This window comes from Trichosurus vulpecula, chromosome 7 (genome assembly GCF_011100635.1).
Source record: "Trichosurus vulpecula isolate mTriVul1 chromosome 7, mTriVul1.pri, whole genome shotgun sequence".
Taxonomy (NCBI): domain Eukaryota; kingdom Metazoa; phylum Chordata; class Mammalia; order Diprotodontia; family Phalangeridae; genus Trichosurus; species Trichosurus vulpecula.
The window spans coordinates 229,052,898-229,076,297 of record NC_050579.1 but is presented as its reverse complement, the minus strand read 5'-3'; the positions used below and the strand labels follow the sequence as shown (position 1 = coordinate 229,076,297).

The following is a 23,400-nucleotide window of genomic DNA, read 5'->3' as shown; positions in this document are numbered from 1 at the left end:
GCCAAATGAGACAACAATAGTAAAGCACTTACCACAGGGCCTGGCACATAGTAAGCTCTCTATAAAGGTTTAGTAGTATTGTCACATGTATACATGTATACAAGTAATATCCATATGCCTGTGTACAGGTACATAGACACATATACATAAGGGTATTTCTGTATCACTTTAAAGGTTGGCAAAGCACTTTACAGATCTCTCATTTGATTCTCACAATTCCAGGTGGTAGGATCTATTTTTTTATCCCTATTTTACAGATAAGGAAACTGAGGTACAGAGAGGTTAAGTGACTTGCCCAGGTCATACAGCTATTAAATGTCTGATGTGGAACTGGAAACCCAGGTCTTCTCAAGTCTAGGTCTAAGAGATCACAGAGGCCGTGGATAAGTGCACCGAGCAATTCATATATATATATACATATATACATATATATATATATGAATGTGCGTATATGTATGTTTGTGTGTGTATATATATATACATATATATAAACACAAGTATTTCTATATAATGTTTAGCATAATATAACTGTGTGTGTTTGCACATATGTACGTATGTTTATATACGCACCTACATATATAAGGTATAAAGTTAGGACATAAGGACCTGCCAAATGCAATCTTGCGTGAATCAGCCTCTAGAGGACTTTGTTGCACCATACATGAATCAACAGACCTATAAATAACTGTGAATTTTGTATCTCGGGTTTGTCAGACCACACAGTCGGGGCTAACTGTAGACTCCACTTTGTTTCTCTTAATAAAAGTTGCTATCTTTGCCCAGAAAGGCCCCCCCAGTTTCTTTTTTACAGAGTGGCACCTCATACAGGCCAGAAAAGGAACACAGCTTGGATTCTGGCTCCTAGGACCCTCCGGTGAAGGCTTCAGGAACTGCTGATTTGTTTCCTTCTCTAGGGCATCCTGAACCTGGACTCCTCTCGCTCACTGATTCCTTTTACTCTGAGCTCAGGTAAACCTCAAGCCTTAGGAGGATATCCTTTTTTTTTTTCTTTTCTGTTTCTCTTCATAAATTTTTCATCTTAGTCTCTCTCTGGTTTCCACTTTAAGGAGAAAGTTAAAAGTGTGTGAAAAAAGATTTCGTAGCACCAGAAACTAGGTAACTGTTACTTCTCTTTTTCCCAGAAATTAATAGGATATGTTCATTGCTCCTTAAAGGGCCTACTTGTATAAGTGTTTTGTCTTGTGCTATCCATGTTTTGTGCTAACCCATAGCCAAAAGACGTTTCATTTATGCCCTTTCTTTTGACTTGATCAACCAAAAAGAAACAGGCTATAAATAATAAATTTTCAAAAACTCTTCATAGAAACTTTTTAGATTAGTTGTTTAAGCCATAAATGTTAGAAATGATTTTCTTTTCTACTTGGAAACATTTAGGTTAATAACTAAGGCTATAAATCTCTTAAAAATAATTCTTAAATTTATTCTCTTTTCTTACCTCCTCGGGTGCTTTTTGATCACAAGAGTCATCTCTTTGTTCTGTTGTGGTAACAGGATAGCCAAGGAAAGTCAACCTATCATCTCCTTCTTTTGTTTGCATGTTAGAGAATTGCTTGGACTAGCTACTCAAGTCACAGATCTATTAGAATCAATTAGCGATTTTAGTGAACTTTCTTCTCAAGGTATTGAAAATAAGGAAGTTACATTTAGCTTTCCTCCACACCCCTAAACCACCGAAGACAGGAAATGGTGAGCGGAAAAAAAAAAAACCAGCCCAGCTGGGAAGAGGGCCCACCACCTTCCCCTGAATACGATCTAATCCAGACCCCTAAACTTGAGGGAAATCTGAACCCTCATCTTCCTACAGATGAGGATAGACTGGTTTAAGCAAAAGACTCTCTGACAGAGGATTTTAGCAAGTTTCAGGAATTAGGCAAGAAAAGAAAGAGACCCCAAACCAAGTCCATGACCATCTCTGCAAAGGATCTAAAAGTTATGCAGGACTTGACCCAATTAACCCTAAGGATGCCAAAATCACAGCTTTTGTAAATCAGACATCCTCAGAAATCAGAGTTTTTCATGAATAACTGCCTTGAGCGGCATCAAAGGAATATTAGAGAGCTCTATGGATTTCTATGCATAGCTCTATGGATTTCTGAAAGGGATAAGAACAAGAAAGAAGAGAAAGTGAGTAACTGAGATCCTAAGATTCTTGCAATTATACCTGCAGCATTTGAGTCCAAAGCAGACAAAAGCAAACCCTTAGATTCTTTTTACCATGGGAAAAAGGATTACTGTGCTAGAAACTGTACAAACAGGCAGATCAGAAGCAGAGAAACCTCAGGACCAGCCCAAGACAGGATGTTCTCTTTACCCAGTCCTGTGCCATGAAGAAACTGTAGTACCTCTCAGAATGATGTAGGTGTTGGTGAGAGGAAGGATGGTTCACAACGTGAAACTGAGAAATTTGTGCTTCCTGATTCTAACTAACTTCTGATCCTTTAACAGTAACAATGAACGTGTTGCCGTTCACGCCATAGTTAACATCACTGAAAGAGATTTGTACTTAGAGACACTACTGACTGTTCACTTTCTCTCTCTGTACTTGTAACAACCACTATTACTTATGCCACCACTAAGCAGATTCTATCTATTACTTCTGAATTAGTTCGGGCTGATCAATAATGTGAAGATTTTAAGATCAAGCCATACCTCCACCTTTGAGATAAAAGGTGACTCTCCTCCATCTAAACCACAGTATCTTTAAAATTATAATTTGGACATTTTAAAAATCATTGCTTAATTGGCAGAATTAATGATCTTTGTATAAAATCATTACCATCTACCACTTCAGAAATTATAATTTGGATATTCTCAAAAATGCTGTTTTGTCTGTCAATGTTCCTTTCATAAAATTAACACCATTAGTTATTGCTACTGTTAAATTATCATTTATTATATATGATAATATATATTTTAATATATTATAATATTAATTATAATACGTATTATATATATATATTACAGTATTACTGTTCTCCATATAAAAGCCCCCCAAAAGTTAAATTAGTAAAGAACTGCTGGACCATCTATGATTGATAAAGGGAGTTTAAAACAGCTAAATCAGCCTCTGATGACATCCTCTCTATTGTTCTCTATGTAAGATCTCCGTGCTATTGATTCCTATGCTATCGCTAGGTACCTAATCTGGACACCACTGTCTCCACCACTCCCAATACGGCTAAACTGCTTTACACTTACTAAATGATGCTCAGCCTTTTTCAGTTTTCCAATCAGTGAATCTGTCCACTACCTGTTTGCATTCACCTGGAAGGAAACTCAACACAGCCTGAATGAAGACAAAGAAAAACCCTACTTGGAGCTTCAAGATACTGTGGACGATATATTCCAGCCTTTGGTGAGATCGTTAAATCATTAAATGCTCTAACTGAAGACTCTGTCCCAGAACCTCTGCCTCTAATGCCTGAACATCTGGAGACAGCTTCAAAGATCTCTCCTCTCAGCACCAGCTCTGGGCCTTCCATATTATAATAAGCCTTTTTCCTCTTTGCCCATGAGCAGAAGGGTGTGGTATCTGAGGTGTTCATCGAGGACCTCAGACCATCCCTTTGGCCACTGTCTATGACACCTGACACCTGTCCACTAGCTGCTGTCTCCTCGAGAGTACCTCCAAAACCTCAAATCATAGCAGCTGCTACTCCCTCTTACAGGATAAGGTTTATGATCTGGTTCTTGGCTCCCAACACACCATGCTGTGCCCTCATGAGACTTGTTAGACATTAGAAAATGTTGCCATCAAGAAACAAAGACAACTGCGAGAAAGAAATGAAGTCCCCTGAGAAGAAGTGCAATGATAAACAGGTATCTGGGGTATGGATGGAACTGATATGGTTCACTGACAATGGAAAGCCATTAAGAGATTTTACCATTAAAAGTGCCTTTCAACTGACAAAGGGGGGCATTTTGGGAATGGCAGATGCAATCAACTGAATATGGGTGGCCCCATGTACCTCCTCTATAGCCAATACGTTAAAAGAGTCAATTTGGAGATGTTCAAATGGGGTGTAGGCCAAGGGACACCCTCCAAAAGCAACTTACCTAAAAGCATGCTGGTTATAAGACTGATATTTATGACAATAACCACATACTGAAAACAAAAATAAAATTTAAATAAGAGTTTCCATAACTCTACATTCAGGTTTCAGGTACAGATTGAAGTCCTGAGGACTGTATAAGTACCGCTTCTTGTCCCAGTCATCTCCATCCCACTCCTGGTTCTCACCTTCTTGAAGTAAGCATACTGGACCAGCTCCACAGCATCTTCTGCATCCTGTAGCTCAATAGTCTTGCTCATCCGGGCCTTGGCATGGGCAGTGGCCAGTCGGATGAGGGTCTCCAGTGTTCGGGCTGTGACTGGGGATGTCTGGGAGAAAAAAGGGAAAAGGAGTCAGTTTTGGTCGTTATGCTCCTGAGCTCTAGCAAGCAGTTATCATTCCCAGCGTACAAATGTAAGAAGTGAGGAGAGTTAATGAAGGTTTGCTTGAAATCTCATGGGAAGCCAGTAGCAGATTCCAGGAGAGAATTCAGAATTCTGGATGCCTCAAAGAGGGCACCAATGTGGGAAAAGGAAGATAACTTAGAAACAAGGGTGGTTTTTGGATGAAGAAAGTCTAAGAAAAAAAAATTAACTGAAAACCTGGAAGAGCCCCATTGATTTCCATAAAACCGAAGGGTAAACAATATGAAGACCTATTTGGACAAAACTATTTATAGCAGCTCTTTTTGTGGTGGCAAAGAATCGGAAACTGAAGAGCTTCCCAACAACTGCGGAATGGCTCAACAAGTTGTGGCATATGACTGTGATGGAATACTATTTGCTGTAATAAATGATGAGGGGGCTGGTTTCAGAAAAACCTAAAAAGTTTTTTGATGATTTGATGCAAATTCAAGTGAGAACACTGTACACAGTAACAGCAATACTGTGAAAGATTTAGCTACTCTGATCAAGACAACAACCCAAGACAATTCCAAATGATTTATGCTATCCGCCTCCAGAGGGAAAATTGGTACAAATTGAAATGCAATTTTTTTTATTTTTTGTAACATGGCTAAAACGGAAATGCTTTGCATGATTTCACATGTATAAATGATAAGCATATTGCTTGCTTTCTCAATGGTGGGGGAGAGATGGAAGGGAGGAAGAATTTGGAACTCAAAATTCTTTTTTAAATGAATGTTAAATATTTATGTTAAATATTTAAATGTTAAATTTTATGATTTTCTGTCACAAAAAAAAAATGGGGGCCAGCTAGCCCTAAGTTTCTTTGGAGCTCAAAAAACCCTGGCTAGAATGTGAGAGGTCCTTAAAAGAAGCAAAGTATATTTGAGGATTACCTTTAGCCTACCACAATATGTCCCTTGGTACCAACTCAATATGAAAAAAAAAACTAAGCTAAACAGAACAAAGGTTTGACTCAAGATGCCATTACTCTAAAAAAAGAGAAATAGAAACTATATACTATAACACGAAGTCCTTCAAACCTTCAGGAAGAAAAGACCAGGGGAATAAAAATATTTCGGTTATAGGTACCATCCCTCATCTGCTCACACCCTCTCATAGCCCTCCAAAGCAGTCCTACCCACTACACACACACCCCTCCAAGTGAGCTCACTCACCCTGGCAACATCAGAACTCATGCTGTCTTGGCTTCGTAGGCGTGAATACTCATCAGCAATGTGGGTGGCCGCCTCCTGCGTCAGGACAGGTTTGATGATTTTGGCCACATGAATGTACTTCTTCATGAATGCTGCACTCACTGTCTTCTCCCTGGGCTCCCACAAAAACACTAGTGAGACAATTCTCATCCATATTCATGGAGGCCAGAGATTCTTAATCCTAGGATCCAAGGACCCTTGGCGGGGGGGCGGGGTCCATGAATAGTGGACTTGGATAGGGAAAAATACTTAACACCTTTATTTTTATTAACCTATGGTCTCTTCTGACATTTCTATGTACTTTATTTTATGCATTTAAAGACATTATTTGGGGAAAGGACCCACAGGCTTCACCAGACTGCCAAGGGGGTCCATGAAACAAAAAGATTAAGAATGAACCCTAAATCTAAGATTTGCCTACAAATGCATTCCTCAACCCTGCGCCTATTACTCCTCACAAATGCCTTAGAAAAGTGCCTTGGTGCCAGGTTCACCATCCCCATAGAAGGATTTGACCAGCCAGGATCACAGATCAGAGCACAATCAAGATTCAAGATGGCAGATCTCTAGGTTTGGAAAGCATTGTGTACCCTCTACTATTTCAAATGGACAAGTACGAACTAGAAAGGCAAAGAGTCTTCATTCTTTGAGGCAGGATTTGGTTTATAAATGACCTAGAGGTGTTTACTTCAGCCCTTAAATGACCTGAGATCATTTTGTTTGAAAGTTTAGATAAAGCAGAATTCAGAGAATCCATTTCCACTTGAAAGGTTTCTAGTGGAGTGGCCCAAGGATCTGTGCTTTGCTCTGTGTTCCTCAATCTAGGTAACCCTAGAACAGCAGAGCGTTCCCGGTCCACACGCTCAAGAGACCTCAAATATCTGCTGCTTTTTTTCCATAGGCCATTCACAACAAAAACAGCACATGGAAGAACATGTCCCACACAGCCATATCTGGGCTTCAAGGTTCACACCTCACAAAGAGCTGTTTGGCCACAGTAGACAGCAGCCACAAGAGTTAGCCAAGGCAAAAGACTCTAGAATTTGTTTCTAACAAGTATAGCAGGTAAGAAGAATTTTAATGTGACCCCAAGAGAGGGTGCCATGTATGCATTCCTGCCAGTACCACATAGTATCCATGTAAATACACAATCCAAATTCATGTCTGTTCTAGGAGATAAAGTCAAAGGGCTAGAGGAATACTGATTTACTTTCCAGGTTATGAGAGAGTACGTACGTGTTCCCTTAAAAGAGGAAAAGAAGGGCTTCGAGGAACAAATCAGAAAAAGGAAGCAAAGAGGAAAGATATCATCTGCGGCAAGAAAGGGGAGGGCAGAAGGGCATGGAGAATAGAAAGACAAAAATGACTGATATAGACCAATACAAATTATGAGGCTCTTCCTGTAGAGCAGAGTCAGGAACCTAAGTAAAAAACAAGATGGCATTTGGACGAGGATTAACTTGGGTAGAGTGCAAACAGATACAACACTGTGGTTGGGGTACATTAAAGACCAAAAGAGGAATTAATTAGATGAAGGGTTTTGAAAATACATCACAAATATGGCATGGATATAAAGATGGCAGATTGTGATTTCATTAGCGTAGAGATCTCCCAGGTGAGGAAACCATTTCTCCCAATGCATATGGCACCCTCTCTGAACTCACCGTGACTTGCCCAGAGTCACCCAGACAATACACGTCAGGGCTCTTAAACCCAGGCTGTGGCGTTGAGGTCAGCTCTCTATTCCCTGGGCAAGCCACTTAACCTCTGTTTGCCTCAGTTTCCTCCTCTGTAACATGGGAATAAAGACAGCACCTGCCTCCCAGTGTTGTTGTGAAGCTCAAACGAGATAATTATTATAAAGTGCCCAGGACAGTGCCTGGCTCGTAGTAGATGCTACATAAATGTCACTGTCACCATTATGATTTTTATTTTCATCACCATTGTGGTCATTATTAATGTTTTTGTCGTTCACTACGCCTCAATCACACCGACACCCGATGGCGGCATTCTCTCTGCTAAAAGCAGACTGACTGATAAGGGTGATCTCTCTTAATGACAATCACGCCCTTTAAAAGGCAGAGGCAGAGACTGAGGGGATTGTTATCTTCAACTTGGATTATGAACAAAAAAAGGGAGGTTGGTGAAGTCGAAATGACAACAACTTTGTGAGTTTCTTGATAGTAGGGATTGTTTCACTCATTATATCTATATTCCCAGCACCAGACACACAGAAAACATTTAATAAACACTTATTGATGGGTTGACTTCTCCATCATCAAGATCACAATACCGAAGAGAGGAAAGCCACCTTCACTCTGACATGCACACTAGTTTTCATGAGAGCGAGGGTCTAAGGATTAGCAGGATGAATACAATGGCCTAATATTGTGAGGGAAAATTCAGCCCTAAAAAAATGGGAAGCTCTCAAGAATGAAATTCTGAAGACAAGAGACCTAAGCTGAAATGACAGAGAGGAGGAGGAAAAAAGACTGATGTTCACTCACTAACAGATTCAGATTGAGAACTGCAGAGATTAAGAAGCAAAGACAAATAGTGTGATATGGCCCTATATGAATCAGAGCTCTAAAGCCCAGAGTGAGCCAAGGCTGAAAGTAGGTGCAAAGGACAAAAAGCTCCTTTGTTTTAAGCTCGGTCAAGCCTAAAAAGAGAATCAACGAAAGGAAAAGGGCAACAACCCTGGGGGAAGGGCCGATGATAAAGGACAAGAGTGAGAAGGCAAAAATACTCCACTCTTAATTTGCTCCTTTTCTCTTCTCAGGAGAGTGATCTCTGAACTAGGGATGATGGAGCAAAAACGGTTATATAACCCTTCGATGGCAGAGTCTGGAGCCAGAAAGATCTGTCTCAACAGCCAAGAATGCTGGGGTGAATCAAAGATAAAATTTAAGGCAGATAACTATAAACAGGGTTAACAGAAAGTAGAAATGACACTCGGGTTAAACCCTACATTTAGATTTTTTAAAAAACTAAGGAATAATGCCTAGATGAAAGAGTTTCTATAAAAAAGATCTGTGGGTTTTGGTCGACTCAAAGTTCCATGGGTCAGTTACAAGACATGATGGCCCAAAACCCAATACCATCTTAAGCTTCGTTAAGGGAGGCATAGTGTCTAGAATGAAGGCAAAGATCTGATATGCTACGCCCTTGTCAAGCCATCTTGAGGGTATTTTGCTGACCACCATATTTTAGGAAAGATACAGACAAATTGAAGTATGTCCACTCGGGGAAGATTAGGATAGTGAAAGGAGATGCCACAGGAGGATCAACAAGGAACTGGAGTTGATAAGCCTGAAGAATTTAAATATCAAAATTTACACGTTATGTAAATTTATTTACGTTATATATATATTGTACTGCATTATATATTTAAGTGCATCATATATATTTACCTATAATTTAAATATTTGATAAGCTATCATGTAGAAGAGCTTGGCCCCAGAGAGCAATACTAGGAACAATGGGTGCATGGTACAAAGTCAGATGAGGGTCATTTTAAATAATAGTGTACTAGCAACCAGAGCCATCAGAAAGTAGAATGACCTACTCTATGTACTAGGTACTGTTTCCCCTCCCTTGGGATCTTCAAACAAAGGCTAGAACAGAGGTTCTTAACCCTTTTTGTGTGCATCATGGACCCCTTTGACAGACAGGTGAAACCTAAGGACCCCTTCTCAGAGCAATGTTTTTAAATGCATAAAATAAAATGTATAAAATTAAAAAGGAAGTCAATTATACTGAAATAGTTATCCATTTTTTTAAAAAAAAAGTTTACAAACCCCAGATTAATGATAAGAACAATGATAGCCAGGATTTACATAGCACTTTTAAGGTTTGCAAAGCCATCATCCTCACAACAACTCTGGGAGGTAGGTTTTATCATTATTCCCATTTTTACAGAGGAGGAAATTGAGGCAGACAGAAGAGAAATGTCTTGCCCAGGGGTTACAGGACTAGTTAAGCGTCTGAGGCTAGATCTGAACTCAAAAGTTCGTGTTCAGAGAGGAACTCATTTTTTGAAGTCCCTTCCAGGTCTGAGATTCTGTGATTTTTCTCTCCTCCACAGAGGGCAAACCATCAGGAGCCCATATACTCCTAGTTATACTTTCAGGAGTAGGGACGGTTTCATCTTTAACCATCCATACTTTTTCCCAATTCCTTTTTTGACCAAAGGCACATCATTTCTGAGAAGTTGATCAGAGAGAAGAATATAATCTATGGCCTTAAAGGCAAATCCAATTGGCCCAGAACCACACCCTCATGAAAATAATGCCCTAACCCAATGAGGTCACCAGTGCCGTGAAGGTACCCTAGTAACACCGCAAACATGTCTATCTCAGGGGACATAACTAAGATGAGGCAGCGAGGTGGTGCAGTGAATGGAGAGCTGGGCCCACAGTCAAGAACACCCAAGTGCAAATCCAGTCTCAGATGCCTACTAGCTGTGCGACCGTGGACAAGTCACTTAACCTGTTTGCTTCAGTGTCCTCCTCCGTAAAATGGGAATAATACTAACGCCTACTTCCCAGGGATGTTTTGAGGATGAAATGAGATGGTATTTGTAAAGTGCCGAGCATAGCGTCCAGCACATAGGTGGCACAATATAAATGCTAGGCTGTTATCATTACCGTTACTGTGGTTGTTACCATTAATCTAGGGAGCAAAGTTTAATAATAGCGCTCACTTTTTCTTCTTGGTTCCATGCAGGAGGTTGTCGTGCTTCTCATAGATTGGGGTCTCCTGCTGGTCCTCCAGGACAAAGTTGGGATCATCGGTTGCAAGGATATCCACGGCGCTACCCAAGGGCATGGCTGAAAACCCAGAAAATGAGCTTAACTATTAGTAAACAACGTCCGTAAAGTCACTAAACTGTGCATGCCCTTTGACCCAACAATCCCAATCCAAGTCGAAAAAAAAAATCAATGAAAGAAGAAAAGGACCCTTATGTACAAAATGATTTATAGCAGCATTTTTTTTTTGTTAAAGCAAAGAACTGGAAACAAAGAAGGTGCCCATCTATTGGAGAATGGCTGAATAAATTATGGAATTTGAATGTAATAGAATATTACTGGGCCATAAGGAAGGATGAAAGGGACATCTTTAGAGTAACCCTGGAAGATGTGTATGAACTGATGCAGTGAAGTGAACAGAACCAGGAGAACGATATTTATGATAACAACAGCATTGAAAAATCAAACAACTTGGGAAGATTTGGGCACTCTCATCATACAACGCATTGGCAGCAGCAACACAATACGAAGATATGGATGGAAAGGATACTTTTGGTGCCACAAAAGGAGAAAGAGGATCTTGCCAGAGAGGGATATGCTCACTAGGTGACCACATCAGATAGATATGAGATCCACGGATAAGAAGAAAGGAGGCAACAGAGTTAGTTTACAACTTCAGTAAGTAGGGGTAAAGTGAGTTGTAGACCTCAAAGCATCTTAGCCAGGCAAGACCATTCAGGTGGCTCTGGGGTGGGAAGGTGGCCATTCTCCCTTTCAATTCAAACCCCAAGCCACTCACTGACCATTCCTGGTCTCCCTCGCTCCCTAATGTTCAGAAGGAGACAGAAGACAGGGGCCTCACTCACCATCACCATCCTGCTCCCCAGCTGCCCGGTACCGGTGCATCCTGAGAACGTGGTCTGAGATCTCCCGGTCCTGCTCAGGATCCATCTGATCCAGCATGATGAAAAGCAAGTCAAATCGGGACAGTAAAGAATCCTGCAGTCCGATGTTCTCCATGGGTGTCTTGTACTGATCATACTGGGAAAAAGAAAAACAGGAGAGAGATGTATCATTGGGAGAACCATAAGATGAGACTTAGGAACTAGAGGGGACCTGAGACTTGCGTCTAGTATGATCCTCTTATCTTACAGATAAAGAGACAGGGACTTTTCCAAGTTCACACAGCTACTAATTGGCAGGCAAGGCTTTCAACCCAGATTCTCTGACTTCAGATTCAGCATATTTTCCACTCTATTACATCATCTCTCAGGGCAACAGGCTCAGATATCTTTGCCACTTCTCTCTATGTGCTGTCTTCTCCAACTATATTATATAATATATGATAATATATTAATAGATATGATATGGTATGATATGATATGAGAGCTTCCTGAGGGCAGGGACTGCCCTATTTTTGTATTTATGTCCCCTGGCACATGAGAAGGGCTGACTAAATGGTTTTTCATTCATTTTTTCATCCATCCATTCATTCATTCTATAATGGATGTTATCTCAGTGATTCTCACTTTATTAGGGGGGAGTATGGGGGTGGGAGGAGGAAGATTTAGAATAAAAACAGGGGAGAGAAGGTTCACAAGAATTTATTAAGTGCTTGCTATATGCTAGGCTGGAGGCACATAGGTGGTTCAGTGGTGGACAGAGCACTGGGCCTGGAGTCAAAAAGACTTAAGTGCAAATTCAGCCTCAGACACTTACTGGCTGTGTGGCTCTGAACGAGTCACTTAACCTCTGTCTTAATCCACTGGAGGAGGAAACGGTAAACCATTACCTTTGCCAAGAAAATCCCATGCTACTGACATGCTATAGTCCACAAGGTCACAAAGAGTCAGACCTGACTGAGCAACTGAACAAAATGTGCTAGGAACTGTGATAAGCTCTGGCATAAAGAAAGGAAAAAACAGCCCTGCCTTCAAGGAGCTTACAGTCTAACAGGAGACACAACATGCAAACAGCCACGTTCGCCTCACTGAAATGTTCACCTCACCCCTCAACCTGTCAGCTAACCAAGGCTGAGCCATTGGCACAGCCAGACCAAGCAGGGCCTGGAGGCTGGCTCCTTTCCCAAGCTTTACTTTCATCTGCTTTTTTTTGCCAAGGCAGAATAGACTCTGAGAGATGAATCTGTACTTCAACCTCTAATCGTGTGTCACCAATATAGGAGAAAGTTGGGGGCTGGGACAGACTGAGCATCCCAGAAGTCAGAAGCCCTTGGGAATTCTGGAGTCCTTCATGATACCAGAATAACAAATCAGTGAGTAAAATCTCAAGTAAAACTTACTCAAATGGTCAAACTTAATGTTACTAGGTGGTAGCGGAGGCTGCAATGGTAATGATGTTGGCGATGGTGATGGTAAAGCACGGCCATCTAAGGTTTACGAAGGGCTATACAGACATGATCTCATCTTATCACTACCACAACCCTGTGAGGCTGGTACTACGGGCACTAACAGGAATGACAGCAAGCAAGAATCCATTAGATTGTAAGCTCCTTAAGGGCAGGAACCATCCTTTGCTTCTTTTTGAATCCTCAGCACTTACAGAAAGTGCCTGGCATATAACAGCCATTTAATAAAAGTTTATTGATTCATTGATTGAAGAAGGGCCTGCCAAAATGGCAGCCACCGATAGTTGAAATAACACCAGCCCTCAAAGAAAAAGACCCAACTTCAGTCTTGACTCTGATACCAGCCACGTGACCTCGGGCAAGGCCCTTAACCTCTAAGCCTCAGTTTACTTCCGCATAAAAGGGAGGTAAGGATGTTTCTACTACCTATATCATAGGGTAATGGGAAGGGCTGTAGCAAATCTTCCAAAGCTTTATAAATATGAACTTTCATTATTTATTGTTACACACCAAAATGGGAGATCTTAGAAATCAGATATTTCTTTGAGTTCAGGGCCCCCCACCCATCCTACCATATTTTTGGCCTGGTTAATAACAATGATAATGGCTAGCATTTACATGTGACTCTAAGTTTGAAAAGCGCTTTAGAAATATCTCATTTGATCATCACAACAACTCTGAGAGGTAGGTGCTGTTATCATCCCTATTTTACAGACAAGGAAACTGAGGCAGGCAGAGGTTAAGTGAGTTGCCCACCATCACACAGCTAGTGAGCGAATGAGATGGGATCTGAATTCGGATTTCCCTCAGAGCTCTATCCACTAGACTGCTGAGTTGAGGGGGAGGTTATGACAGATTTCAGAAAGAAGACTGTGTTAATTTAAGGCAGTCTTGCGAATAATTACTACTCATTATGATTCCTGTGTGATAAATTGAGAGGCTGTGTGGCATATTGGATAGATAGAGCGTGGTTTGGAGTCATTAAGACTTAGGTGCCGGTCCTGACTCTAACACAAACTGGCTGTGTGACCCTGGGCAAATCATTTTACCTCTCAGCGGTTAAGGCAATGCTCTAACACTTTTAAGTTACAGAGGAGCGGCTGATCTATGTTGTTGGAGGGAGTTTCCATACTTGAAGTTTCCCACACCGATAAAATCATGGTCTGATCAAAAATGAATTATCATTGAATCACAGAAAGTCTCGATCCCTGCTACCTTCTCATCCTTATATATAAAACTTGCCATTGTCCTGTTCCCAAAATGTGCCAAAAAATACACGTTCCTGTTTAAGATGTGAACTAAAAATGACAGAAAGAAGATAGAGAGCTTAGTGGTGCTTCTGAAATGGGTCTCATTTCTCAAAATGTTGCTCCACGGGCCCCCACCCCCAGCAATGAGCTATTCTACATAGCTATCCAAAGCTGGTTAGAAAGGAAGCTGTTTGAAAGAAGGGACTGTTCATGTCTCTAGGGCCTAGCTGCACACAGTAGGTGCTGAATAGACACTTGTTAATTGATGACTGAGAAACTCCTTGCCCTACTTTGAGGCAGCTAGGTGACACAGTGAGCCAAGAATCGGGAAGACCTCAATTCAAATCCAGCTTCAGGCACGGTCTAGCTGTGTGATGCACCTAGACCACCTCAACTTTATTTGCCTCAGTATCCTCAAGTGTAAAATGAGTATGATAGCACCTATCTCCCAGAGTGATTGTGAAGACCAAATGAGACAGTACTTGTAAAGCAAGTGATACAGTGCCCGGCACATAGTAGGCCCTTAATCAATGCTTATTTCCTTCCTTCGAACCTAAGATGCCCCACAACTGTCCTACTCACCCGACCATACACGGGGTTAGCAGCCGCCAGCACACTGCAGCGGGCATTCAGGCGAGCATGGATGCCAGCCTTGGAGATCGTGACCCTGCCCTGCTCCATCACCTCATGGATGGCTGTACGGTCAATGTCAGACATCTTGTCAAACTCATCAATGCAGACGACCCCCCGGTCAGCCAGCACCATGGCCCCCGCTTCCAGGCGGCGCTCCCCTGGACAACAGGAAAAGGGGAGAAAAAGCAAGCACCGAGCTTTAGGGCATAGGGGAAAGTAACAACCAGGAAACAAAGAAGAAAAACATCTGTCCTTCCTTAGAATCTACTAGACATTTACCACCAAACTGTTTGGGGAGTACTTAGTAGAGTCCAGGGAATCCATCTCCAATAATCGAAGAGTCTCCCACCAAAAGTCTAGCCTTTTCTTGCTATCTCAACACTTCTCCCCTTGTCCTACTCAGAAAAGATCCTGGTTCTGTTTTGCAATGACTACACATGTATAACCTATATGAAACTGCCTTCTCAGTGACAGGGGTAGAGAGGGAGGGAGTGAATTTGGAATTCAAAATTTTAAAAACGAATGTTAAAAATTGTTTTTACAGGTAATTGGGGAAAAATATAATACTAAATAAATTTTTTTTAAAAAGACTCTGATTCCACACTGTTGTCTTCCTAAGATTTTCATTCTTCCATCGTCATTATCAGTGATCTAAAGGTGTTTCTTAATCAGAAAAAATTGGGGGAGGGGGGAGAAGGAAGGAACTGGAAAAAACTACCTTTTTCTTATCAGTTAAGTATCTTAATTACAGAAGAGGAAAAATTGTCTAATAAATGGAAAATTATTGGGACAAAATTAGTGAGATCTGATCACACAAAAATTAAAGGATTTTGCAGAACAAAAAAATACATAGATTCAAAACTGAAAAAGAGAAAGCATTTGAGAGCAAATCTTCCAGTAAATGTGGCTGAAAAAAGTCTGATATCCCACTTGACTTCTCACTGTCTCAAACAATTCTTGGTTGCAAAGCAGATGACATTCTGCATTGGTAGAGTATATTAACAAAATCTTAGGTCCAGCCCAAACCCCAAATCTGTCCTCTTCTCTCCCTCCTCTTGTGTTGCTAGTCTTTAAATCTGTTCCTCCAATACTGTCCTCTCCTTCAATTTTCTTAGCATATCCTTTGTCTGGCAAGCTTCTTCCAAACACCACTCAAAGTATTTTTCTAAGAGTAGTCCTGGGCCACCAAAACTTCTATCCTAAAGGTAAAACTAATGCATTTATTGCAACTGATCAATCAGAGGACTTGGTCTACCATGACTGGGTCCAAACCTGCCTGTTTAGCCTTCTGTACCTGTATTCTTCCCACATAAACTTTCTGCTTCAGTAAGATAAATCCATACTCCCCACTGACCTCCTACCCTGCCTGGCCCCCTATTTTACACACCTCTGCTAAGCACTCTGCACAGGCCTTACCTGTCTCTTGGTCTGTGGTGACAGCAGCTGTCAGACCAACCCCAGAAGAACCCCGGCCAGTGGTAGGGATTGCCCGGGGAGCTGTGCAAAGTACATAACGCAGAAGCTGAGATTTGGCGACTGATGGGTCTCCTGAAATAAAAATGGGGCAAGTGGTGAATCCTAGGGGGCCGTGAAAACACAATACCACGTAGCAAAGAAAAGGAAACAAACTGGAGGCCCATCGATTATGGAATGACAAAACAGATTATGATACATGAAGGGAATGTTACTGTGCTGTAAGAAATGACAAACATAGTCACAGATGGATGGAGAAGCATCTGCAGCAAAGTGTAAGCACAGTTAGGAAAGCACATACCCAATGACTATAACGATGGAAATGGAAAAAACCCACAAAACGATCAAAACCAAATGTTGTGAAATTGTAAAGAACAAGACAGACGGCAAAGAAGAGGTGTGAGAAGACACCCCCCCTTACTCTTTTGCAAAGGTAAAGATTGACAGTTGTTGAACCATGTGTATAAAGTAAGATTTTTTGGATGTGGTCATTAGTTTTTGCCCTATTTTTTTCTTTTCCTCTTAAAAAAATCTCATATAAAGGATAGCTCTAGGGGAGAGGAGGAAATATAGGTGATATAAAAACAAAAGATGTCAATAAAAACCTATTTTTAAAAAAATGTAACTCCATATCCCAACAATTTCCCTTTTCTTCCATCTGTCCTTGATGCACTAGGATTGTCATAGCCCCCTAAATACCAAGGACCCTCTAACAGTCACCAACATATCATCATTTTATACGCTGGTAGGACCTCTCTCAGAGCCAAGCAGACCTAACTGCACTGATTCTCAGTCTTATAAGTAGGTAGAAGTTAAGAGTAGGTTGAGATTAACCTTATCCTTGTAATTCCCTATCTTCATGGCATGGATAGGGCACTGGACATGGAGCCATAAGGAACTAGTTTCACACCCCACCTCAGGACCTTACTAGTTGTAGGACCCTGGGCAAGTCATCGTTTGTTTTCTCATCCGTAAAATGAGCAGGGTGGACTCGATGGGCTAGAATTCAACTCTCCTTGTCACTAACATTGCACACCCCACACTCCGTATTTTACCACTCAGTTATGACCATCATTAAATCATGGAATCTTGGCTCTGAAAAGAATCCACACTGGCAAAGATCACCAGGTAGCAACCTCATTGTTTCAAGGGTTCCTTCTGGACTCATAGCCCAGGACGGGTCTATTCATTAAAGTCCAGCTTTTAGAATTGCAGAGAATACCAAGGGAAGGGTTGAGAGCTAAGTAAACCCAGGTCTGAGCTCAGCCAGTCCAGAGTGTTACCCCAGCTCTACAGATGCCCAAAGGCCACCATACCCACAGAGGGCAGGGTAGCCCGAGAGGCAACTTTCTCACCATCCCTCTTCCCCTCCCCCACCCCCTTTATTTACCTACTATATGTTATATTATATATTATGTATCATGCTATTCGTTTGATCTTATTTGTGCTTCACAACAACCGTGTAAAATAACTAGCTAAGAGATGTTAAATAACTTATTTACTTTTTATTTTTTAATATTTATATATTTATTATTTTTAATTTTATAATTTAATTAATTACTTAAATATCAGAGAAGGGGTTTGAACCAGAGTCTTCCTGACTCCCTAATCCAGCCCTCTACTCCTTACACTATGATACCTCTTGAGAACCTTACCATTCAGATGACATAGTCAACAGATCCCCACCAAAAGGGATGTCCACATAACACTGCACCATACCCACAGCCAACACTTAACCGTTTTTGCCTTTTGATTTTTCACATCTTTCCTCCATCATCATTCACTTTTCTTTTAGGGACCAGGATGAAGGGATGTTCTAAAATACTACAGTGGCCATCCTGACAGAGCTCTGGATTGGGATCCAGGGTTTGAATCTGACCTCTGCTACAACCCAAGTTAAGAGGCAACTAGGTGTCATAATAGATAAAGAACTGAAACCAGTCAGGGAGCCCTGAGTTCAAATCTGGCCTCTGACGCTTACTAAGCTGCATGACCCTGGCCAAGTCACTTCATTCCTGTCTGCCTCAGTTTCCTCACCTATAAAACGACAGATTGGACTAGATCTCTAAGGTCCCTTCCAGAGCTATATCCCATGTCCCTACTAGACCTCAGAATAACAAGAGTACTCATTGATAAGAGAATAGCAGTAAAGCACCACTCACTTGGAGTGGGGGAAAAACAGTTTAGACATCTATCACGAATCTACGAATTGCAAGGGTTTCCTGTGCTGGGAACCAAGCAATTCTCTGTGCTCAGAGAATTGCTAGCGTGAGACAATTCCTCACCTATCAGAAGAATGTTGATGTCCCCACGGATGCGACTCCCATTCTCTAGGACCTTCTCTACTCCTCCGAGGAGCATGCATAGGATGGCTTTCTTGATGTACTCATGTCCATGGATGCTGGGAGCCAGTGACCTAGAGAGCTGATCAAAGATATCCTAGGGAAGAGACATATGGAGTGAAAAAAAAAAAAAAAAGAATAATGACCAATAAAATGTAAGCTTCTTGAGGGTAAGGACTTCCTCATTTTTACCTTTGTATGACCAGCACCTACCACAAAATTGGCACTTAATAAATGTTTAATTGATTGATGATAGATTTTATGGATATCTTTTGGTTCCTTGGTGCTGAGTTACATGCTTAAAGAAATACCTCATGGTATTCTGCTCTAAAATTAAGCGCACAGACCAGACTATACAGCAACCAAGAGATGAGATCTTCTCTCTATGCTCTAACCTCCAAAAACTTCACATAAAATTCAAGGAAAACATGTTATTTACAAGAGCTGCTTCTTATACAGTCTTAAAAGAAGTCTAGAAACTACAAGGACTTTTGAGAGGTTAACTAAGTCAATCTATCTCCCTTGCTCAGGCAAAATCCCACCTAACCCCTCTAAAGATCTTCCATAACCTCCCTTACCTATTCATCCCAGTTCATGAAAAGACTCACTACAGAAACCATGTCATTCTCCAACACAATGACATTAAAAGTCATCAAAATTGACTTTTAGAGATGGAAGCAGCATAAATAGAAGGTAAAACTCATCCTTTCTTCCTTAAAATGAAAGGACAAACAAAAATGTTGGCCAAAAACAAAGTTAAATTATGAAACAGGAGATTTTAAATAGTAATGAATCAGTACTTCTCAAACTATCAATGGGCTACTTTGTAAGATTCAATAAAACTAATGTGAAAAAAACCCATACAATTAAAAGCAACTTTTATTTTTTTTTTCCTATATGAGAAGCTTAACACAAAGACAAAGATTCTGAAAAGAAGGCTTTTTGTTGGTCAAAAGAAAAAGGCGCTACTATCAAAAGATCTCTGGCTTTGAATTGAGGGAACATGGCAGTGTCCACTCTTCTCATAAGGAAGAAGCAACAACTGGTAGTGACTATGTGAGTAGGGGCTATGCTTACAGCTGGGATGTCATGTCCTGCAGAGATCAGTGACAATAGTGCAAAGACAGCATCAGAAAAGCAGCAGTCCTACACCGTCAGAAGTGTATGAGTTGCCTTTCAACTTTGTGAGGTCTGGCCATGCATATTCCGTGTTTGATTTGTGCATTTGTGACAGTGTGGTCCAGATTTACGGGGCAAATGTTACACGGCTACTTTTCTTAATGTACCATTTCATTAAATGCCCAAGCTTTAAATTATTTTATAACAGAACTTTTAAAAAGAGCTTCATCCTAGCAGAATCCAAAACATGCTATAAAAAAACCCCAGATCATTGTAATAGAACAGAGAATCCAGAAATAGAAACTAATGTTAAATCAAAGATTTTCAACTGGTAAACCTAGGACTAAAAAACATTAAGGAAAAGAATTCTTATTCCATAAAAATTGTTGATAAAACTAGAAAGCAAAATGGCAAAAAAATATTTTTTTTAAAGAGGATAAACACGCAACAGCTATTATGATAAAATCAATCTAATTCATGATCTACAAATTTGGAAGAAAAAGGAAGAATATGTTTCTCCCAAATTTGGTGAGGGACAAATATTTTCTCTATTGGACAAGCTCCTAGTGAGGAAGGAATGTTTCATTCTTTGGACTTTTATCCCCAGTGCCCAGAATAGTCAGTGCCTGGTCCATTTTAGGTGATTAATACATTTTTGTTGATTGGCTAACTGAAACAAAAATGATGGAGTTGAGTACACCACAGTAAAAGAATTCTGTACAACAAATAAGTGATGTTTCCAAAACGAAGAGAAACAGATGGGGGAAGGGGGAGAACATTTAGGACAAACGTCTGACATTCAAAATCTAATCTTCAAAAAAGGATAATAGCCATTCCCCATTAGAATGCCTCAGATGCTAGCTACGTGACTTCACATCACTAAGGCCTTGGTTTCTTCATTTGTAAAATAAGAAGGTTGGACTCAATGACCTCTAAGGTCCTATCCAGATCTAAGTCTAAGATGCAGCAAAATGGTCAAAAGACATGAATAATTCAGTTATAGACTAACTAATTATGTAATAATTCAAAGAGGAAAGCAAAATTGCTAATAACCATGAGAAAAGTTATTCAAATTCTCTAAGGATCAGAAATGTAATTAAAATAACTCGGACACCACATTATATCAAGCACAAAATGGCAAAATCAGCTGAAAATTATAAAATGTTAACATTGGCAGCCCTTCAGGGAAACAAGCACTTTCACGTTGTCAGTAGGACTAGAAATTGATACAAGCTTTTTGGAGAGCCATCTAGCATCACGCGATGAGAATTACTAAACTAATCATACATTTGGATCCCAAAACGCCATAGTGCTGGAACCAGATGCCAAGGATTTTAATCAAATTTAAAAAGGATTTATCTGTACAAAAATATTCAAATTCACTTCATTTGTAACGGCCAAAAAAAAAAAAAAAGGTAAGCTATTATTAGCCCAGTGACTGGAGAATAACTGAATTATAGTCTATCAGTGATGCAATGGAATGCTACTGAACCACAAAATGGCAAAATACAAAGGGATATAGATAGACTCATAGGAGATGATATAAAGTAAAGGGTATAAAGTAACCTATACGTGGAAACTGTAACTACAGGGGGTGAAAAACCAAGGGCATCAAAATGAAGAGATTGCTAAAAGGCAAAGATCAAAGAAATCGTTAGTGTTATTCTGTAGGGAAGGGCACAATTGGCATAGTTAAACAGACCTGGCCTCAAGAGCCAAGAAGATCTGAATTCAAGTCCTGACTGACACAAACTGACAATATGACCCTGGGCAAGTCAAATACCTTCTCAGAAAATCAGCTCTCTAAGACACCTGCAAAGAAGGTGAACACCTTTTAAATAACATAATACCTAACATTTACGTAGTACTTTAAGTATGCAGGAACTGCAAATGTTATTTCATTTGCTTCTCAAAACAACCGAATGAGGAAGGTGTTACATTCTCATCTGACAGATGGAGAAACTGGAGTTACATAGGTTAAGTGACTTTGTCCAGAGTCACATAGATAGGAAGGATACAAATCCACACACCAACTTGTTTTACATACTGTAGAGGAAGTTCTCACCATGAACTCCCCATACCAAAGAAATGAAAGGTCTAGTCCAAAAAGAAGAGAAATTTGATAAAAGTTAATATTTTTTATCAAAATGTGAATATTTCCTATTTTCAGTTTCATATTGTCTGCTTATTTTTATTCAATGAAAAACAGTTTGCAATTTTAAGAATTTTCTTTTAAAAATAGTAAGGGAGCAACTGGGTAAGAACTTCTTTTCACCTGCAAGTTTTAAAAAATGTATACACAAAGAAAATTATTTTATACCTTTTCTAGACCTCCTCAGCATTTCTTACGCCATCACCTACATAGCCTACATTCCTCTGGCCTCCTCCAAATCCAAGAGACGGCAGCTATTTCCATAAAAACAGTGGAAAGTCTGCTACTCAGTGGAAAATATTAGAACCAAGTCAAAGGACCCCGAGAAATAGAGCTGGTTCCCCCACAACTCCCAAGGAAAGCTCCAACCCCACAAGCCTTTCCTACCCAAGATGCTCTCCTACTTCTTTCCCTCAAAAGTACTTAAAGTAAGAGGCTATCCCAAAGCTCTTTCCTACCTTGGAGCGAGATTTACTGAACTTCTTAATCTTGGCTACATCTTCAGCGGAAAACATAGGCTGAACCTCCTTGCTCATAAATTTCACATGGCAGGCAATCAGAATAGTCCTAGGGAGAAGACAATAATTATCAATACTGAGCATTCAGCAGCATCTTCTACTCACATCTACTGGCCAGTCAGTTCAATCATTGGTATTCCTCGGGAGAAGATGGCATCCTCATGCCTTGACCTAAGAAACTACCCGGGACCATCCTGATTTCAGGCAGCATGAAGTTCTGGATTCTGCACTGGACTTGGAGCCAATAAGATCTAAGTTCAAATCCTGCCTCAGACATGAGTTGTGTGGCTCTGGGCAAATTACTTAACCCCTCTGAGTCTTGTAACATGAGAGGGATGGACTCAATGGCCTCTAAGGTTCCTCCCAACTCTCAATCACTGATCCTCTGATTTCAGGATTCAGAAATTATTCTCTACCAATTTCTGGCTCCCACAGGCTAACTACCTCCACATGCATATCATGGAATCCATCTTTCCTTTTGCTGATGATTAATACTAGTAATAATTTATATAGTGCTTTAAAGATTTACAAAACACTTTACACATATTTCCTTTGATAGAGTAGGCTTTAGTCTGGATGGAGGAAGCACTTGGAAATGGGTAAACCACTTTACAATACCTCTTAATTCCAGTGCCTTCCCCCTATCAATTATGTCTTATATATGCTGTATATATGTGTACCTATCATTTGCATGTTGTCTCCCCCCACCTTAATTCCAGTTCCCTCTATTATTTCCTATATATACTATGTATATTTGTATCTATCATTTGCATGTTGTCTCCCCCCATCTTAATTCCAGCACCTTCCCCCTATTAATTATTTCCCATATATACAGTATATATTTATATCTATCATTTGCATGTTGTCTCCCTCATTAAGCTGCAAACTCCTTGAGGGCAGGGATTGTCTTTGCCCCTTTTTGCATCCCCTGGCACATAGGAGGCACTTAATAAATGTTGATTGATTGAATGACTGGAAGGACTTTGCTCAGTGACTTGAGCTGGCCTACCCTTAGGATGAATGTGCACCAATCAATAGCTATAGGCTTAGTTTTCTCTCTGACTGATGGGAAAAACCTGTTCTCTAAGCTCAAGAGATCC

At 40.4% G+C, this 23,400-nt stretch overlaps 1 protein-coding gene across 1 annotated transcript in view; it reads right to left on the bottom strand.

Annotated features, from left to right (window-relative positions):
• MCM3 (minichromosome maintenance complex component 3) overlaps positions 1-23,400 on the bottom strand; it is a 37,115-nt gene that overhangs the window by 5,313 nt on the left and 8,402 nt on the right. Inside the window, exons 6-13 of the mRNA XM_036765857.1 lie at positions 22,241-22,349; positions 18,455-18,608; positions 16,113-16,244; positions 14,646-14,854; positions 11,312-11,486; positions 10,400-10,526; positions 5,656-5,806; positions 4,262-4,402 (exon numbers count right to left, since the gene is read on the bottom strand). Coding sequence (XP_036621752.1) covers positions 4,262-4,402; positions 5,656-5,806; positions 10,400-10,526; positions 11,312-11,486; positions 14,646-14,854; positions 16,113-16,244; positions 18,455-18,608; positions 22,241-22,349 — 1,198 coding nt within the window. The remainder of the gene's footprint in view (positions 1-4,261; positions 4,403-5,655; positions 5,807-10,399; positions 10,527-11,311; positions 11,487-14,645; positions 14,855-16,112; positions 16,245-18,454; positions 18,609-22,240; positions 22,350-23,400) is intronic.